Source organism: Dermacentor albipictus, chromosome 1, assembly GCF_038994185.2.
Source record: "Dermacentor albipictus isolate Rhodes 1998 colony chromosome 1, USDA_Dalb.pri_finalv2, whole genome shotgun sequence".
Taxonomy (NCBI): domain Eukaryota; kingdom Metazoa; phylum Arthropoda; class Arachnida; order Ixodida; family Ixodidae; genus Dermacentor; species Dermacentor albipictus.
Window position 1 is genome coordinate 125,315,648 of NC_091821.1, and position 18,128 is coordinate 125,333,775.

The 18,128-nt window shown below is 46.9% G+C and overlaps 1 protein-coding gene across 2 annotated transcripts in view; it reads left to right on the forward strand.

Annotated features, from left to right (window-relative positions):
- Cad96Ca (tyrosine kinase receptor Cad96Ca) overlaps positions 1-18,128 on the forward strand; it is a 124,928-nt gene that overhangs the window by 102,692 nt on the left and 4,108 nt on the right. For both annotated transcript variants that reach the window (XM_065451164.2, XM_065451165.2), the window contains 6 exons: positions 10,114-10,164; positions 12,561-12,797; positions 13,391-13,594; positions 14,820-14,945; positions 17,049-17,202; positions 17,977-18,087. In XM_065451164.2, coding sequence (XP_065307236.1) covers positions 10,114-10,164; positions 12,561-12,797; positions 13,391-13,594; positions 14,820-14,945; positions 17,049-17,202; positions 17,977-18,087 — 883 coding nt within the window. The remainder of the gene's footprint in view (positions 1-10,113; positions 10,165-12,560; positions 12,798-13,390; positions 13,595-14,819; positions 14,946-17,048; positions 17,203-17,976; positions 18,088-18,128) is intronic.

Genomic DNA, 18,128 nt, shown 5'->3' on the forward strand with positions numbered 1-18,128 from the left:
AACTTTGTAGCCACTCAGCAACCGTGGTGCATGGAGGAAAGGCGCCCTTAGGGTTAGGGATAAACACAATGACTTTCGCAAATATATCACGTTTTTCAAGTCGCAACTGTTTTACGGGACGTAAATTATAGTTTTTGTCCGCGTAAGCTATGCGGAACTGTATTGGTCTGCACAGCATATTGTACCATATGCAAAGAGAGAGAAAGCAAACTAAAAAGTTCAGGGCCCGTTTTATGTAACGAATCTTTCAATTTTCCATTCTTTTTCCACTTCCACATTGGTTCGCTCGAAGCTAAGCCCCCGCTATCGTAGAGATCGGCCACTTAGCGGGACAGATTATAATAAATGTAAGAATCGGCTTAAAAGAATCCTTATATAAAAGGGCCCCTGGGCAAAAACATTTTTACGCTATAGTTCTTCTCGAGAGCAGGTGCCAGCCGATTGTAGTTCGAGAATCTTGGAAAATTCGGCCCCTCTTGTCTAAGAACGTTCTCTCATCGACCAGAACTCGGGCGTGCTCGATCAGCCGAAACTGCCGCGCGACTGGCCGCTCGAAGCACTGGGCGTGTATTCGTGGGCTTCTTTCACGCTCGGAAAAACACTTTTTATGTAGCACGTATTGAGCAACAGAGAGTCGTATCGTGAGCTTTTCATGTTGATCTATGATTTCCTTGTTGACACTTTTCATGTAGTTATAATATTTGAAAAGTTCATTAATTAATTAAGACTAACTATGTAATTAGGCCGAATGCAAAAAAAAAATGATCTCAGTATCTCCAAGCGAGCGCAAACAACATTATTCTGGTTCTGTCCAGCTACGTGGCATTTGCATATTTTAAAATATTGGTGTATGAGAGTTAGGACACCTTGTATATATAGAAGAAGCATATCTCTACAGCACGTTCAGTGGAAACACCTGTGAAGCAAGGCACACTGCACACGCTGTATCGGTCGGGTGCAAGAAACAACTTCGCGTTCTCGAATCCCTTATTTCACCAGCGAAGCAGTTGCAGCAAGGTTGTCAGAAAGGATATACGCTCGGCAGCATAACTCATGCGATTAAAAAAAAAAGTGCGGTGCCTAAACGTGTCGCTTGCTCAACAGCTCGCATGTCACAACGTCTCCGCGCGTGCATTTCGCTTCTGCTGCTCTGGAAGCCCATCGGCATGACAGAACCTATATTCATATACGCTATGATCCTGCATCTAGTAAGGCTAAATACTGGACGGGCGTTCAAAGGGGGTGGATGGGAGGCTACAGATCTTTGCACGCAGGTCGCCTTCTAGTCTGGACGCTGTGCTTGGTTTAGCACAGGTTTTGCGATAACGAAGAACCGTGGTATGTCCCAACTCGACACCCGAGAGTGCCCCGCCTGGCACCACAAACACACACAGGCCCACGCGCTTCCTTCGACGCAAGGCACAAAGCGAGCAACGGATGGGCGCGTGTGCCGCAGCCATTGAACAATGCGCCACTCCATACGCAGCGCCAAGTCCGGTGGCAGCAACCTCTCTTTTATTTTGATTTGGACTGACGGCCGGACGAGATGAATGCGTGCGCGACCCGCTTCCGCGAGTGGAGGCCTTACGCAGTCAGCGAGTCGTGACACTTGATCCGCGCAGAGGCCCCGACAAAGCTGTGCCCCACTTTGTTGCGATGAATATGCAGGCGCCCTGTCTATTCACCGTGAACTTGGGCGGCCAGCTTCCCCGCGAGTTCTTTGTTTTCCTTTTTCGTAGTTCCTCGCTCTTGCAGGAAGTGCGACCTTCTTGCTCTTCTTCTAGCAAAACAATCGGGGCGTGTATTTGTGTATACGCTGCGTCTTCCATGCCCCTACACTTGTTAATATGATTGTTCTTTTTTTTTTCTTTTGCGATACCAAAAAAAAAGGAAAGAAAAGCAAGTGCTGTTGCTCCCCTGTAGTAATGCCGCTATATTTTCGTCTTCTCTGTTAAGCGCAACGCGCTCTATGGAACGCAACTAGTTAATGCTGCTGGAATTGAACGTATACCGTTCGACCAACGAAGCCAGCACGGAAACCTTAATGAGGTGATAAAAAGAAATGACTGACAAAAAATGCGCAGATATGTTTTTACTTGCTATAAGGTCGGTAATGTATTGCTGAGGTTCTTAAATCTAGGCGCAGTGTCGATGCCCCGATATTCTATAGCAGGGGATCTTCAGAAGGAAAGAGAGACATAAAGGACTGTTTTCCGCTGCCACTTGTGTCGGAAAAGAAAACCGACGCTGCTGAAAGGCGTCCGTCTATGTTTCCGCTTTGCAAAGAACCTCGCACACGAGCAAGGCGTCAAAGCAACGAGAACAAATTAAAGCAGAGAAAAGAAACACGCGGAGCAGCATGCGGGCCGCCACCGGCACAACCTATTCGCTCCGTCTTTCAGCTCTCATGAGTTCCTCAACGCGAGCGCGCCCTGTCAGCGTGAGCTGTTCGCGCGGTGCTGGCAGCGGCGGCGGCGGCGGCGGCGGCGGCGCATGCCGGCGCGTATCTGCAGCTGCCATTATGGAAAATGACTGGTTAGTGCGGACTGTTCGCATTGCGGGGCAGCCGAGCCGGAAACGGGCCGGTCTCCTCCCGATGCGCTGTGTTGCCCCCTCCCCCAGCACCCCTTCAGCTCTCCTCCTTTACAGCTCCTCACCGGGTACTGCCGCGTCGTCTCGCTGAAGGCTCGATACGGCAACCCAGCGCGTCTAGGTCTCTCTTCACCTTTCGTTTTTGTTTTGTGTGTTTGCTTGTTTTTTTTTCTCTATCCTCTAACGTAACTGCATCCGCTCCGCCTCTGCTAGGTCCACGTGCTGGGAGCTTCGAACCTCCGCTTAAGGTCACTAATGTCGCATACTGTCCCAAATGACTGCACTGTATCGCGCGATGGCGCCGCGACGATGCTGCAGGTTTTGAGCGCCTCGAAGGCGCACAATGCGCGGTTATGCAGCGAATCGTTTGCGGGGAGCAGCCGGCTCCATTTCAAGACGGAGAAAGCAGGCAGGTTTCCCCGCGTTTTCTCTTCGAAACGTGAGCGACGTCGAGAGGCCCATAAAGATCTGTGCGTGAGTGAGGCAAACATTACCCCCTTCCAGCAGTGTGTACAGCTGCCAGCGGCGGTGTTCGCTGTTATTTCCGCTTTTCTACGTAGGTCTAAAGTTGGCGAGAAGAAACCTGGCCGGATACCTTAAATATGTATTTCCCATTGCCGTGAAGGCTTGAAGGGTGTACATGCCAAACACGTGCCCCTTGGCGAAACGCCAGGTGGCGGACGTGGCGGGCCGGTAGAGAAGGAAGGGCCTCGGACGAAAACGCGTTGGCAGTCATGTCGAGGTCGCATCTTATAAACTGAATGGAGGGTTCCGAAGAAAGGTAAACTGCACTTTAGCAGTGAACTATCTTCGAGTTATTCATGCTCGAAGTAATGCTTTAGCTTGCCGGTGCACGTGAACTTATACCATCGTCAAATGGAGACGTTTGCTGTAGAGGCATAGAGTTTTTTCATGTTCGGAGGCTATGCAGAACTTCAATATTATACAGTATCTGAAGCTACAATCTCATTAGCTACGTCAGCTGAAACTGTTTTCAAAATGTGTGCAAAGCATCTTGCGATGTGCACTCGCTTTGAGGAACGTATGCAAGCTGAAGGACGGAGAAAAGAGGTCATCTGGTTGTGGCACGCATGGTGCGCCATGTTTTACTTTTTTCTGCCCTCTGGTCACATTTTGACGTGAATGTTCCGGCAGGAATGCAATTCTAATAAACTATTTCAGCTTTTTTCTTTCTTTGGCCAAGAAAATTCACGCAACACTATACTATATTGCTAACATGTTTTGGACGAACACCCTGCCACAAAATGTTGCTTCAATAGTTGCGGCTCGCACCTAGATCCCAGTGTCAAGGCAGTGCATGGTAACTAGAATGTTCGCGCCAAAAAAAAAAAAAAAGCAGCGCGGATGTTACACATGCGTGTTGCCACTTGTTTCTTTCCTCTTTCGCGCCACTGCCTCCAGTGCAAGGTATGCATGGTGGCAGTGGTTATTAATTTGTAACGGGAGCCTTGATGCTATTTTATCGTTTAATGAAAAAAAAGGAATCTTTTTTTAAAATAGAGAACACACCCAGTTTGCTGTTACATCAGGGCTGGTGTGTGGATGGTGATAGTGGCAAACGTTCATGCTGAATGCCTCAGAATGAGCCATAGCGCGTTTCGTCGAGCCCAAGGGCTTCATTCAGCAGCAAGCTCACTTCGCCTGAGAACTCTTGCTGTATCCGCGCCGATAGGGTTAAGCCGGTGGACACTTGAAATATACTTTTTTGACTTTCACAAGCTTCACTCAAACCTGTAACTACCCTGCGGCGACGAGAGATTACAGGGCCCTTCAGTACATGCAATGGTCGCTTTGGAGGAGGAAACTATCAGTGTTCAGTGAAATTCGATCAGCCGAAGCTATAGCAATGTAAAGAAAAAAAAAAGCACCTCCGCCAGAAGCCATCTCAGGATGGCCTCGATGTTAGTACTATTAGCGTCGAAGCATTGTAGAGACGCACCCTATCTCCACCGCCAAAAGTCGTCACGTCACGTATAAAGCTTTTACTGCAGTCGGGATCCTAGCTCTCTCTCACGTCCCTCTGAACACGCTCTGCCATCTTGCGGCGGCTCTACGAAGTGCGCGTGTGGCGCGTGTCGGATTCAGACAAAATTGTCCGAATATGTATATATGCGGGTACGATTCCGCCTAGCACCTTAGAAATATTAAAGGGCTTTTTTTATTGTTGTTGTTAAAGAGCAGCACATGCCCAGTGTCACACACCCAGTTACCCAAGCTGGACTGAAGGTTGGTTTCGAACCCCGTTGCCTCAGCGCAACAGCCCGATGCTCGTCAATTAGATGATGCTCTACCCAGTGACCCCGGTTGGCATGAAATAGGTTAGGGACAGACAGACAAACAGTCTGCAAACTGGGTTATGTTCCCAAAGAATGGTGATCGCGTTTTAAGAAATGCGTAGGGGAGTGGGAACGCTTCCGGTAATTACTTTCGATCCGCGTCCATGTCGAGATGCGAAGCAAAGAACTTCGTGACGTTGGGCAAAATTGTCGCCAAAAATTCGTCTTTGGAGATCACATGCCCGGTGTCGCGCGCGCGCATTTCAAAACGTTTATTCGCGCGCTCTCTTGTGCAAAAAAGAGCGAGACGCACGCTATCCCGCAAAGCGCCGGAGCCTTCCTGAGCGAGGGAGGAGTAGCCCGGTAGATGCGGGCCGTCATGCACGCTGCGCTGCGCGTGGTCGCGCTTTCGTGTGAGCTAATGGCGAGTGCCGCGACTGCAAAGAGCGAGCATAAAACAGGATCCACTGCCTCGTATAAGTAGAAAAAAAAATGAAGGGGGGAGGTAAGTGGGAGGGTGCAGAAAAAAAAAAAAAGAGCGCACATAGGCCTCGCCAAATGCGTGCGCGTGCGACAGACGAAGGACGAAGAAAGAAGATAATAGGCGGCCGTCCAGTCCGGGCCGTCCCCTGAGCTAAAGCGTGCAATTTCCTCGAGAGGACGAAGATGGGAGCGCCAAGCGGGGCTTCTCGATGGCTGCGCGAGACAGGCACCGTCCCCCGACAGACGCACCTTTAATCACCACGCTCCCTTTGACGCTGTGGCGGACCGCGTGATAGACATTCCCGTTTTTTGTTCTTCTTTGTATTCGTGGATATACGAATGTTACCTATGCGACCTCTCGCCGAAAAGTGAATAGTGGGCATAGTTACGTAGACTACACGAATAAAAAAAGTTTGTAATATTACGTCTACGCAGAGTTTGGAAACTATTGAGGTGTAAATCTGGGAAATACATGACAAGTATGTCAGCACAGAAGAACCGCACTCACATGCCCTTCCTTTCCACTGCTTAAGCATCGTGCATTTACCGTAGGCATTAATGGCTGTCATTGTGATTCGAACTTCTTCTGCGTTCATTCTTAAGACACGAATAAAAGGCTGAGATGCGGGTAAGGTGTGCAGGCGATACAAGGTACTGCATTCACTTGGAGTCTAAGCGATTGCAGCTAACCGTTTAGCTTGCCTCTCTTCTGAAAAGCTGTACAAGCTGTTTCATTTTGATATATTGAACCACGTAAAATATTAATGGATGTAATTTAGGAAGTTCTATATACGACAACGAGGGGCAAATGCACGTGACTGGGTGAGGCCAGGCAGCACGGGCCTCGTAATTGCACGATTGATTGTATTGAGGTGGGAGGGGGGTAACGCAGTAAATGAAACGACCAGAGCTAAGATGGTTTTATGATGCTGGAAGGCACCATAAACCATTGGCGTCATAAGCACTACCCTCAGTTTGCCCGTGCCTTGCGACTTCGCTCTGCCTGCACTGGCAGCCATGGCTGGCAGCGGCATAGCTGCACAAATTTGAAGTGTTATCAGCCACTGTGGCCACTAGCAAAGCTCACCACACTGAGGCTATAGCCAAAGACGTCATATGAACCACATTTATTTTGCCACGTGATGCTTGGTGTGAATAGAAGCGTGCATGTACAAGCTCCATTTATTTTCGGAAATATAGAGCCTACTGTTTCACATTGGCGGGAAAGCACTCACGGGCGTCGTTTGACACTTCATCGCTGGCACCAGCAAAGAACATTATGTGTGACGTTGGAGCAGTTCCATATTATATGAAGCCTGCAGGATCACCACACTAATATTAGACATGCTAAGTGTAAGGCTTTCTTCGATTGCTCATTATGGAGACATCAACAAAATTTGACGCACACATGCCCTAACGGTGCTATACATGTCTTATAATCAGTACACAGAAGCGAAGAATATGTACAGCGAGGTCATACATGGAAGAAGTTCACAAAGCAGACAAAAGATGGATGTATTCAATGCCTTGCGAAGAGATCTATGTGTAGCCGCTTCCGGGTGAATAAAATAGGTCTAACAGCTCTATGTGCCCACATAAAGCTCGAAGGGAGTGGTGAAAAATTGTTTAATTAAGGTGCTAATGTTCTGTGTGCATTTGATTCTGTGAATAACTAAGGGAATACAATTTTGCGTGGATATGTCGAATTACTAACACCATAAACCATCGAAACAGGCAGGTGTGCTCTGATAAATTGCAGGTGAGCATCGACTTCTCAACGAAACGGACCTTGGTAGTGCAGACTTCCCCGCAGTGGCGAACTGGCTACGTACATGATCGTGGCAGTGCACACAGTTGTCTATACTGAGCTGAGCAGTAACAAAAGAGAGCTTACACAACCTGGCAGATGCTGAGGTGAGCGCGTGTTTGTTTCTGCCGCGCCTGGACGCGGAGGGGTTTCGTTGCCTTGCGCAAGCCGTGCCGTAAGGCGGATACTGTGTGGCCCCTTCGGTAGGTGCCCCTTGGAGCTTCCTTTCATCCGGGACCGCAGGCAGGTTCGGTCGCGTGCCGTGCACACGGCACGTGCCGCGTAAGCCCGCCGTCCTTTCCCCTCGGCCTCCCAGGCGCAGACGGCGGCCGCCCACGTTCCGGCCGCCGCGACACCTACACTCGCAGAAGGCGCAACAGACGCGCATCAAGGCGTCCCGGGGCTGGCGAGCGCTCCAGATCGCATCCCGGGTCGCACGGCCGCTTTATCTTGGCCCGTTATGGCAGTTCATTACGGGCGGCTCGTAGGCGGAGCTGGAAGGGGCATTCCGGATGTGAGAGCCCCCATGCTTTCGCTGGGCGCGGCGCCCCTTGGACGACGCCACAATGGCGGCGTGCGCCGTCGGGCCAGCGGTGGGCCGCGCGCACCCGGACTGCCACGCGTCGTCACGGGAGGGGGGGTGGCTCCGCGGCCCTGCGCACGGGGCCTAATTACAGGGCCCAGCGAGCGCCCTTGCGCAGTGGGCCCCTCAGTGTCCCTGGAGAGGGGCGCAAACGGCCTCGCGTTGGGGACACTGTCCTGTCGTCCGAGGTGTCAATGATGGCGCTCGCGGTTGCCGCGCCTCGCATGATGGACACACAGGTTTCGAGGCCGGTCTGGCCGTGTGAGGAGGCTCTCGGTCGTGGGCGCGCGTTTGGGCAAACAATGCCGCCTTAGCTCACGACCAAGTCGTGTCCGCCAAAGTTTTCTCGAAAATGCGAGGGTGCCGAAAGACCGATGCGTCGCTCACGCTCCGACCAGCTTTCCTCTTTCGGAAGCGTGCCAGCGCTGCATCGCAGGCCAGACGAAAGCGAAAGCGTCCGGCCTGGAGCGGGTGGCGCCCGCTGGCCGACAATCGCGCTTTTTGGCTCCGCAGAATCGCGTTTTTGGTTTCTTTTGGAACGCGGCGTGATGATCGTGATCTTTCGTACCAGATTTAAGGCAGAGCTCATGACAGAATCGTGTTTCTAGTGCCTCCACTGGCGGTGAATGTTCTCTATTGGGACGCGTGTATCTACTACGGTATGGTTTCACTAATAGCGAGGAGTTTGTGTAGCGGTAGGGGAGCGACTAACTTATTGCAACACTCATGCAAACAAGAAATTATTGATCATTCATTTTAAACAGCGCTAAAAATACATGGACAAGGAAGAGCACATGACCATCGCTGATCTTGGCTCTTCCTTGTCCGTGTGTTTTTTTGGTGCTGTTTAAAATGAATTATCCGTACTAACTAGCTCGCGCGCACACCCTTCTAAGAAATTATTGCGTTGCTACGACATATGTCCAATTTCTTCAAATCACATTCTTGCCATCGTAGCATCTTAAGGCAAGGTGAAAGGAAAGGGGCCAGTGGTGACAGGCCACTGACCAGGGGTCAGCGACAGATGACTAGGGAGAGGACACCGAGTGCCTGGTCCGAAGGAATGCCTGGTCCGAAAGACACACACAAAATATGTTGGTACGCTACCTCGTGGCCTGAAAAATTACTGATGCACCCTCAAGAGAAAGAATTACTGCATTGTAGATTGGAGAGAAAGTGGCGTGGTTGTTACTCTAGTTGAGATTTAAGGAGGAGTGGCGTAAACCAACATACGTGATGTGTAGAGCGGATAAGTAGTGGTCTGTTAGAGTAACGCAATTGGTAACAACGCTAGAAAAATGCACTCGCGAAAGCCAGATGACTAGGTGGTGTGATGAGGTTATCAATTCTGGACGCACAGGATCAGGTTGCGTGACGCAAGATGGGTAATATTGGAGAACGCTGGTGGAGTCCAACGTTATGCACTTTAGATATGATGATGATGATGATGATGATGATGATGATGACTACTTAAAGAGGGGAGGGAGCAATGTTCACTATGTGTGCCATGTATGCAGTCTCAATGGACATGAAGCGCTAATGAACCATAGTTGAACTTATCGAGGCCAGTTTCGGTACTATTGAAGGTCGCAGGCGAATACGGGCCCATATTTTATGACGATTTCTTTCAGTTTTATTTATTTGTATATTTATTTATTTATTGCTCTCGAACAAGAGCTGTGAGGAAGCCTCACCCTAGCTATTGCCAAAATCAGTCACTCAGCGGTGTGGATTATATGGAATGAATAGAATCGGATGGAAATAATACTTAGAAAGTAAGGCCCCAAAGGCGAAGTGATCGAAGTAGGTCGCAGGTCTTGGGAAAGACCTGCGACCTACTTCCTTCTGCAGTGCGTCCGTTTCATTTGCGCGGTGGTGCTAAACACCTTGAGTGGCAATGGCGTTCTGTGACTACGGAGAGAACGCACGTGGCATATACAGTTAACCTTATGAGTGAAATAAACCTTCAGTGCCGCGCACCTGTTCCCGCTGGTATAAATTGCCTTGCGTACTTAAGATGCCTTACCGAAGTGCATCGTTGGATTGTGTCTGCTTGCTGTTTGTAAGCGGGCGATAATCGCACTTATCGCATTAAAAACTGGCATTTAAACAATAATTCTTTGTGCTGAAAATGTAAACAACAAAGAAATAATGATAGTGTTATTTACCCTGCATTTCTAAAGGATATTGGTTGATTGCTGCTGAAGATTCCCGCTTTCAACTAAGCCTATAGTTTTTGTTCATTTCCTCCCTTTCGAAAAGGAGGGGGGAAAATGCTTGCAGGGCGCGTTGTACACGTTTTTTGGTCTGCGAATAATGACATTTAACATTCTTTCTTTTTTTGCTGCCAGGCTGGATCTGACTACTACCTCTTCATCACTGCTTACGACGGCCATCAAACGGTAAGTGCGAAATTTGCTTATGCATTGGCCAATTAAAATTGCAATGAAATAAGCACAAAATGACTTTAACTTGAAGTGTCGTATATGCTTTTTGATACATGAAGAAAACTGAATTTTTTTGGACCAGTTCCCCGTATTTGTAAATGGGCATCTCTAGAAAATGACTAATAGGAAATCACGACATTTTTTAGCAGAAGAAAATTAGAGACCGCCGTAATGTCACATGCTAATGTTACGTTAATATGCACACAGGTGTGGTACTACAAAGAAAGAAAAACAAACCACGGATCGTACGAAAAAAATGGCTGTGGCTTAGCTAAGGTTAAGCCCAGGATGCGAAGCATACTAGCCTTTATTTTAGTTGTTGAACCACTGTTTAGCCTGGTGAACTGCTGTTGCTTGGCTATATTTGGTTCGGCTAGACGAAGAAACAACTCATGCGTTACTCTGCTTCGCCTTCAAGAGTGGAACGCGACAGCGTTCCCGTCGACCCGCCAAGGGGTGTAAGACAATGGGCTACGGCGCAGCGACTACGCGCCCCGCATTGGACGCGGTGAGCGTCGAGCAACGCAGCGTTCGGCGCGGCAACGAAATGTGCGCCTGAGCAAGCGACGCACGCCTGAGCCTTAGAAACACCTCGTTTCTAAGGCAACACCGCATTCACTAGAGGCGCTTTTGTACCGCTTTGAAGCATCGTACTCGTGGCTCAGTGGTAGCGTCTCCGTCTCACACTCCGGAGACCCTGGTTCGATTCCCACCCAGCCCATCTTGCAAGAATTGAGCCAAAGCCACCTAGAAACAAGCGCAGCTGCTTATATACCGCCGCGAGCGACGGCGCGAGTTGGAGCCCCGTTTCTCCTCTGTCGTGACGTCACGGTGTCACGTAGTATGGCATGGGGTCAAAGGTCATTGAAGGCGACACCGCGGCGCCTTAGGAGCTCGGTTGAGCTCTCATAATATGCTTCGCATAAAAGAACTTCTCATGTGCGTCATGGTTTGTTTGGAGAGATATCCGATAAAGAGAATACTTGGCTTGTGAGTAGTTGCTGTAGTTATTCTCTGAAAACATAACATATGTAATAGAAGAAAAAAAAATTACCCTCTGTTTCTTACTCAATCAAGCCCGTTCTAGCCTTAATTAAATTCTCCAAACTATTCGTTAGGACAGACATATAAGGGGAGATCTTAGGTGCGAATGTGGAAAAGCGTTGACTATTTTATTTTCTTTATGCCCTAAGTTTAACCTTTTCAAAAGAAACTTACGAGAAAGAAGCCTACATAGACAACAACAAGCGATCACTAATATTTTACTTCTGGTGCTCGAGTCAAACTGTTCTGTGGAAATATGTGACGTAGGTAAAAGGACAATGTAATGAGGAATCTCTCAAGTGTCTGTGCGTGTGATTGGCCTAGAGTGATGTCTTCTCCTGTCTTTTTCAGTCTCCCATTCCTTCCCTACAAGTAGGCTAACTAACTGGTCAAAGTCTAGTTAACCTTCCTGCGTTTCCTTTCTTCCCTCTTTTTTCAAGCATCTATTTATTTATTTATTTATTTATTTATTTATTTATTTATCAATACTGTAGGTCTTCTGCATACCCATACAGGGAGCGGGCTTTCATCATCATAGGCATGTAAGAAGATACAACAAGTTCTCAAAAAGACAACAGGAAAACGTGAGGTAGATCAGAACACTTCAACAACAAGTGCATCAATATTATATTACATACACGGTTACGCCTCGCGTACACGAACACAGAAAATCTAGCATTATGTATCGTATGCTATACATAAGAAAAATGTACACACGAAAATAATACAACACTACAAGATACTTTCTGGGGTTTTACAACAGGAAATGTAGTTATACAGGGTCAGGAAAACGGGAAAAGTTGTTATACAGGGAAAAATGTACACACGAAAATAATACAATACTACAAGATAATTTCTGGGGTTTTACAACAGGAAAAGTAGTTATACAGGGTCCATTAGCTGCTCCACTAGAGAACAAAACTGATCTAAATTTGGATTATTTACAGCTTCGCTTGGTAGCGCGTTCCAAGCGTTCACAGCGCGAGGGAAGTAGGAAAACTTAAACGTATTGCAATGCGTATTAAATGGACGGACGCACTTATCGTGGTTTGTCCTACTAGACCGACGGCCAGGCGGATGAATATTCTAATCTGTACGTATGACCAAAGCAGTGAAGTTTCATGCTTTTAATGCTCGCCAAGCGCCATCTTGCGTAGGGAAATCTACATGTCTGTCAGTCTGAGCCGAACGCAGCCACGGCTCATGCCAAACAACCGTGGTGCTTGTCGTTTTAATGACAGACACAGTTGGGTGCGCTGTTGGGTTTGCGCGGAGTCTCGAGTTCTTGCCCCTGATGCCACGCGCAGGCCAAGATCGAGGTGTACGTGAAGGTGGTGAAGCCCAGCAGCGGGCTCGACGGGGTCGACCTGCTTGAGCCTCCACCGCGGCCCTTTCCGGGAGGGGGCCCAGGTGGGTCCCCCTCCGGCCACTTTGCCCCTCCCGCCCCTCCGCCCTCGCTGGGCTCCGGCAGGAAACGTCCCTCCAAGGAGCCCCCGCCGCCTCAGCCTCCCAGACCTCCGGCCGGACCCATCGGCACGGGCCAGGTGCGCTGCCGCGGTCTTTTCATATATTCACCGCACAACTTATGGCACCACGTCCAAGCGTTCAGCCTGGGCTTTACATCATGTTTAGCCATATAATTACCAGTGAACCTGTAAAATAGCTGAAATTAAGAAACTAACAGTTGCCCTCTCGACTTGGATTACACGAGTTGAAACAGTGAGCTTCCCATTCAGATTATTCTTATGAAGGCGCTGGTGCAGAGCTATTATTTAAACCGAGACTTTCTTTACTGTATTGTAATGCGCGCATGGTGGCTCCTCCGCCATCTTTTCTCCACGAGCTTTAGATTTCGCCTTCTCGCTCGTGTAATTCAAGCAGCCTTTGGGGGCGCATCCCATTACGCCGCTCTTCAGCTGCAGAAATAAACCAATGCTTTCGTGTAAGCTTTCGCTTTACTGCTCGCAAGTGACCCTAACAAGAGCGGCATACACAGATCGTAGTTTAGTTATTGGTGAAAGTGATAACGCTGCAAAAGTGTGGCGGTGGCACAAGGCTACGCGAGGTTTCGGAGATTACTCAGAACAGACATGCGAAGACTGCGTTGCCAACATCTGGAGCGTGACGGGGGTTGCAGGTACGACCAGACGCTGGAGTGGAGGATCCAGCAGACACAGAGGAGAAAGGGGGCCCTCATGGCGGCTCACCGGGAACTTCGGGCGGGATTGACATGACCTCGACGGTGCTGCCGATCGTGGCCGTGGTGGGCTTCGCCCCACTCGTGGCTCTCTTCTTCTGGCTCATGCATCGACGGTGCCACAGGGACGACAAGCTGAAGCCGGTAAGCCAGGCCGCGTTCAGCGTTGCGCGAGATCGTCTCATAAATTCTGAGAATAGCGCCGATGGTGCAATATTAAAATATCACTAAATAAAAATGCATAGTTAACTGTAGTAGATCACAATTTTTCGATAGCAAGGAGGTCGCTGTTACGAAGAATGCTTTTTTTCATCCCAGAAGTTCCTAACATAGCTCACAGTAATGTCTCGGAGTGGTTGCGCGCAGCAGAGGCTATTGAATTGTTGAATTAGAAAAAGAAAAAAAAATACGTTTCATAGCGAAATAAAACGCATTCTGACGGCTGCTGCTCACAAACACGGAAATATTAAGAGTTGATGTGTGCTTATCGCAATATAAGAGGAGTTCTGGCTCAGGGGATAGAGTAGTCCTTTTCTTCTCGTATTATGTAGCCGTTTTTGACGGCTCTTAGACATGTGCGATCAATCTGTATCTCTATACTATTCCCACGAAGTACCTTCAAAAAGAATAAGGAATACGAGACCTGAAAGGGAAAATTGGGCATCCACCCGAGATTAGCCCGAGATACAGAGGAAGCTTCTAGAAAGACGAGATCGCTCATAATGACATGGTTACTGCCTCTGTTTGGCTGCGAGACACATTGAAAAAGGGAATTTCTGTCTCTAATAGCGATTTTGTTGCGCTAATAAGTCACCTTGCTCCGTCGAATGAACACCCAGAGAGTTCTAGACGATGAATCATAGAATCTATCCCGACTCGACCATGTACATTAACTCAGTGCATGCCGGCGCAAATTTCAGATTGGTGAGTGGGTATTGCTTAAGGTATGACGCACATTTGAAAAAGAAATTGAGTTAGAGATTTTCAGTTTACTTATTGTTACAGTCGCTTCCTTAACTACAATAAGCATGGATAAGTAATGAGCATCGAACCTGCGGACCGTATATCCTTTGCGTGACGTCATCAATAGATGACTGAACCATAAGCGCTTGTCACGTGTGCTGTTGCCATAAGCTACGCCTGAGGTCCAGATAACCCTGACGGCGTAGATGCAAAAAGCGTGAAGTAAAAACGTTGTATCTTGCGCTACCTGTCAAGTTAACCATAGCTTTTCTTCAGTGATGAAGTTATGTGTCCTTTTGATATGTGCAAATATGTTGATTTTCTTCAGTGATGAAATTATGTGTCCTTTCGACATGTGCAAATATGATGATTATTTCTGCTTTTTTCGTATGGTATGTTCTTCCAGAAAAAGTCCACCGACCGCCTGGATAGCAACTTTTCGCACAACTTCGACCTTTCCCCTGCCACACTATACAATCCTAGAGCGCGGAGGGCCCTGTCCAACAGATATGAACCCGACTTCTTGAGCTCCGTAAGTATATGATTTCTGTAATCGGCTACAGCAGGAGCTACTCAATCACCACAAAACTAAAGAATAAAAATAAAGGCAGCGATTCATGAAGTGGTGCAAATGCAATTTCTGCAGAGGTCGACAATTGTTGGTGTTGGCAATAATAATTGCGAAAGAACAAGACATTTGAACGCAAGTGTTGCACTGTTTGATTTCAGAATTAATTCAGGTAGGACAAAACGTGCATGCTGGACGAGACTGCTCAGTACGCCTTGCAAAAAAATCAAATCTGCCAAAATTAAATTACATTATGGGGTTTTACGTGCCAAAAACACTTTCTGATTATGAGGCACGCCGTAGTGGGGGACTCCGGAAATTTCGACCATCTTGGGTTCATTAACGTGCAACTAAATCTAAGTACACGGATGTTTTCGCCCCCATCGAAATGTGGCCGCCGTGGCCGGGATTCGACCCCGCGACCTCGTGCTTAGCAGCCCAACACCATAGCCACTAAGCAACCACGGCGGGTGCGCCAAAAGGATAGATCAGTACGGTTCAACTATGTGCAGGAGATCAAGTTAACGGCTTTTTAAACATATTCATGGGAGTCTTACACAAAATACGTTTTTATGTGGAGAGGTGTACAACATTGCGGTTGCCTTAGAAATGGTTACGCGTCTCGGAAGATCAGTACGAATGACGTAAATTCCATCGATGTCTTGGACGGCACGCCGCTAATACGCATATTGAAAATACGCTGCTCCGTAAAAAAAACTATATATATATATATATATATATATATATATATATATATATATATATATATATATATATATATATATATATATGTGTGTGTGTGTGTGTGTGTGTGTGTGTGTGTGTGTGTGTGTGTGTGTGTGTGTGTGTCAGGCGTGTAATTATTGCTATTGCAGGTCGGTTCTAGAGATGTTCATTGCATATTATTATTATTATTATTATTATTATTATTATTATTATTATTATTACTATTATAGAAACAGTTATCGTTAAACATTTCTGGAATTCCGCTTTCAAACAAAGAAGTGCCGCCGCAAGAGCGCTTAGAAAACATGTCCGTTATGTAGTTCCTCATTCAGCCACTAGGTATGCCGCGACCAGACGCTGCGCTTATGTGCCTGACATATTTAACAAATTACCCGAAGGAATTTTTAACGCGACATCAAAAAGCACGCTCAAATACTTCTTAAAGCAGCTACAGCAAAATTAACCTCTTGTACATTTTTTTTGCATCGCAATATTTACCTCTTCAACTTTTGTTATATGTAGATAACCAAATGTTATCTTGTTCTTTTCAATTTTTTGCCTTTCGTTTTATTTTTTATTTTTTTCTTCATTTCTCATCAATTTATGTATACGTTTTTGCTTTGTCTATCACATTCATTGGCGCGGTCCAACAAGCCAATTGAGGCTTAGACCGGCCTGCTTGTGTTGTTTTGTATATCTTGTGGCAATAAACATTATTATTATTATTATTATTATTATTATTATTATTATTATTATTATTATTATTATTATTATTAATTGTTCTTATGAAACCGAGCGAATCTTGATCATTCATCTTTGTCATCGTGTATCTTGGCCTCATATACTTGCACTTTTGCACTTCTACACCAGTTAAGTTGAATACGTCAAGGGTAAATACCGAATGAAATCGCTTGGAGATATTTAATTTTACAAATTACGACTTACCTAGCCCTCGCTTTATTCCCGTTGTAGTCTTTGTTTATTCATAATATGTTTGATGTTTCACTCAATGCATTAAATTACGATTTCTGCTGAAGTTTTATCTAGTTTAACAAGCCTGAAATGGTGAACCCTGTTTCATTTTTAAAATTGGAATTACAAAACAACCTGCCAGTATGTACACGTTTCCTTTTGGCATAAATACCAAGCTGGCTTATTTGTTTTTTGTGACTTCTTATTAAACGCTAAATAAGCTTAAGCTGAGTCACGGAATGGTAAAAGGTATTGCGGATCTACTATAGTGTTATCTTTGACAAAGTTCGTAGAGGTATTGTTGGCCATTGACCATGGCGTGATAATTACGTCGATTCTATTTTTAAAACGATATTCTTTTTCTTGCAGTTGTCGGAGCACAGCAAATGGGAATTTCCGAGGCACCATCTGCGGTTTATTGGCATCCTTGGCGAGGGCTGCTTTGGGCAAGTCTGGAAATGTGAAGCCATGAACATCACAGGATCAGAGGAACCGGTCATTGTTGCAGTGAAGACGCTAAAAGGCAACTATTATTAACTTTTCACGATATCACGATATAATAATTCCAGAGCAAAACCTTTATAGAAGGGCAAAAAAGAAAGCAAAGAGAGAGAGAGAGGGGGGCGGGGCTGTTTTCTCCGCAGTAGTTAAATAAACTCTTGAACGCGGTGCCATTTGTTCACGGCGCCATTTGTTTCAATTCTTGAGGCTTTTGGGCTCGTACTACTGCAGTAACTTGTCTTGCGTCAGCGGAAGTGAAGTCGCCATTCGATGATTGCTTTTCGCAAAAGTAAAACAGCCTTATGGAGCGCACCAATAATATGTAATGGCACAACGTGATTACGAAAGGCTAGCCGAGCACCGCGGGGGTTTCACGCGTTACGCTAGGTCTTGTCCATAGAATGAATCCGGAATGACAAGAAGAGAAAGAAAGATTCGGATACAAGGAAGCTGCATGCACAAAATTTATCAACCGTAGGCGAACAAGGGTAGACTGCAGCCAACGTTTCGAAAAGGGGACTTGTCTTCGCCTTGACAGTAGCAAGACCATTTGTCGAATCGCTGACTCCATGCTGAGACTTCTTTTGTTCGCCCACTGTTTGTCAATCCAAATCAACATCTTGCTGTGACAGCTCTTGCCTTGTTTGTATAGACAAATAGTATACCAAGGCGCGAACAGTTTCTGATGAAGCTTACGCAAGCACAAACTACGCGCTTTGGTACATTAGATATCTGTCACGGCGCATTTTTCCTACTGGAATGACTAAAAACGTTATCTGTGCCTATGTGTTTCCAGAAAACGCCACCGAAAAGGAAAAGAAGGAACTTCTCAGTGAACTGGGTGTGATGAAACTGATAAACCCTCATCCCAACGTCGTCACCTTGCTGGGAAGCTGCACTGACCGAGGTAAATATGCCTTATAGCATCTCTACAAGCTCATCCAGGTG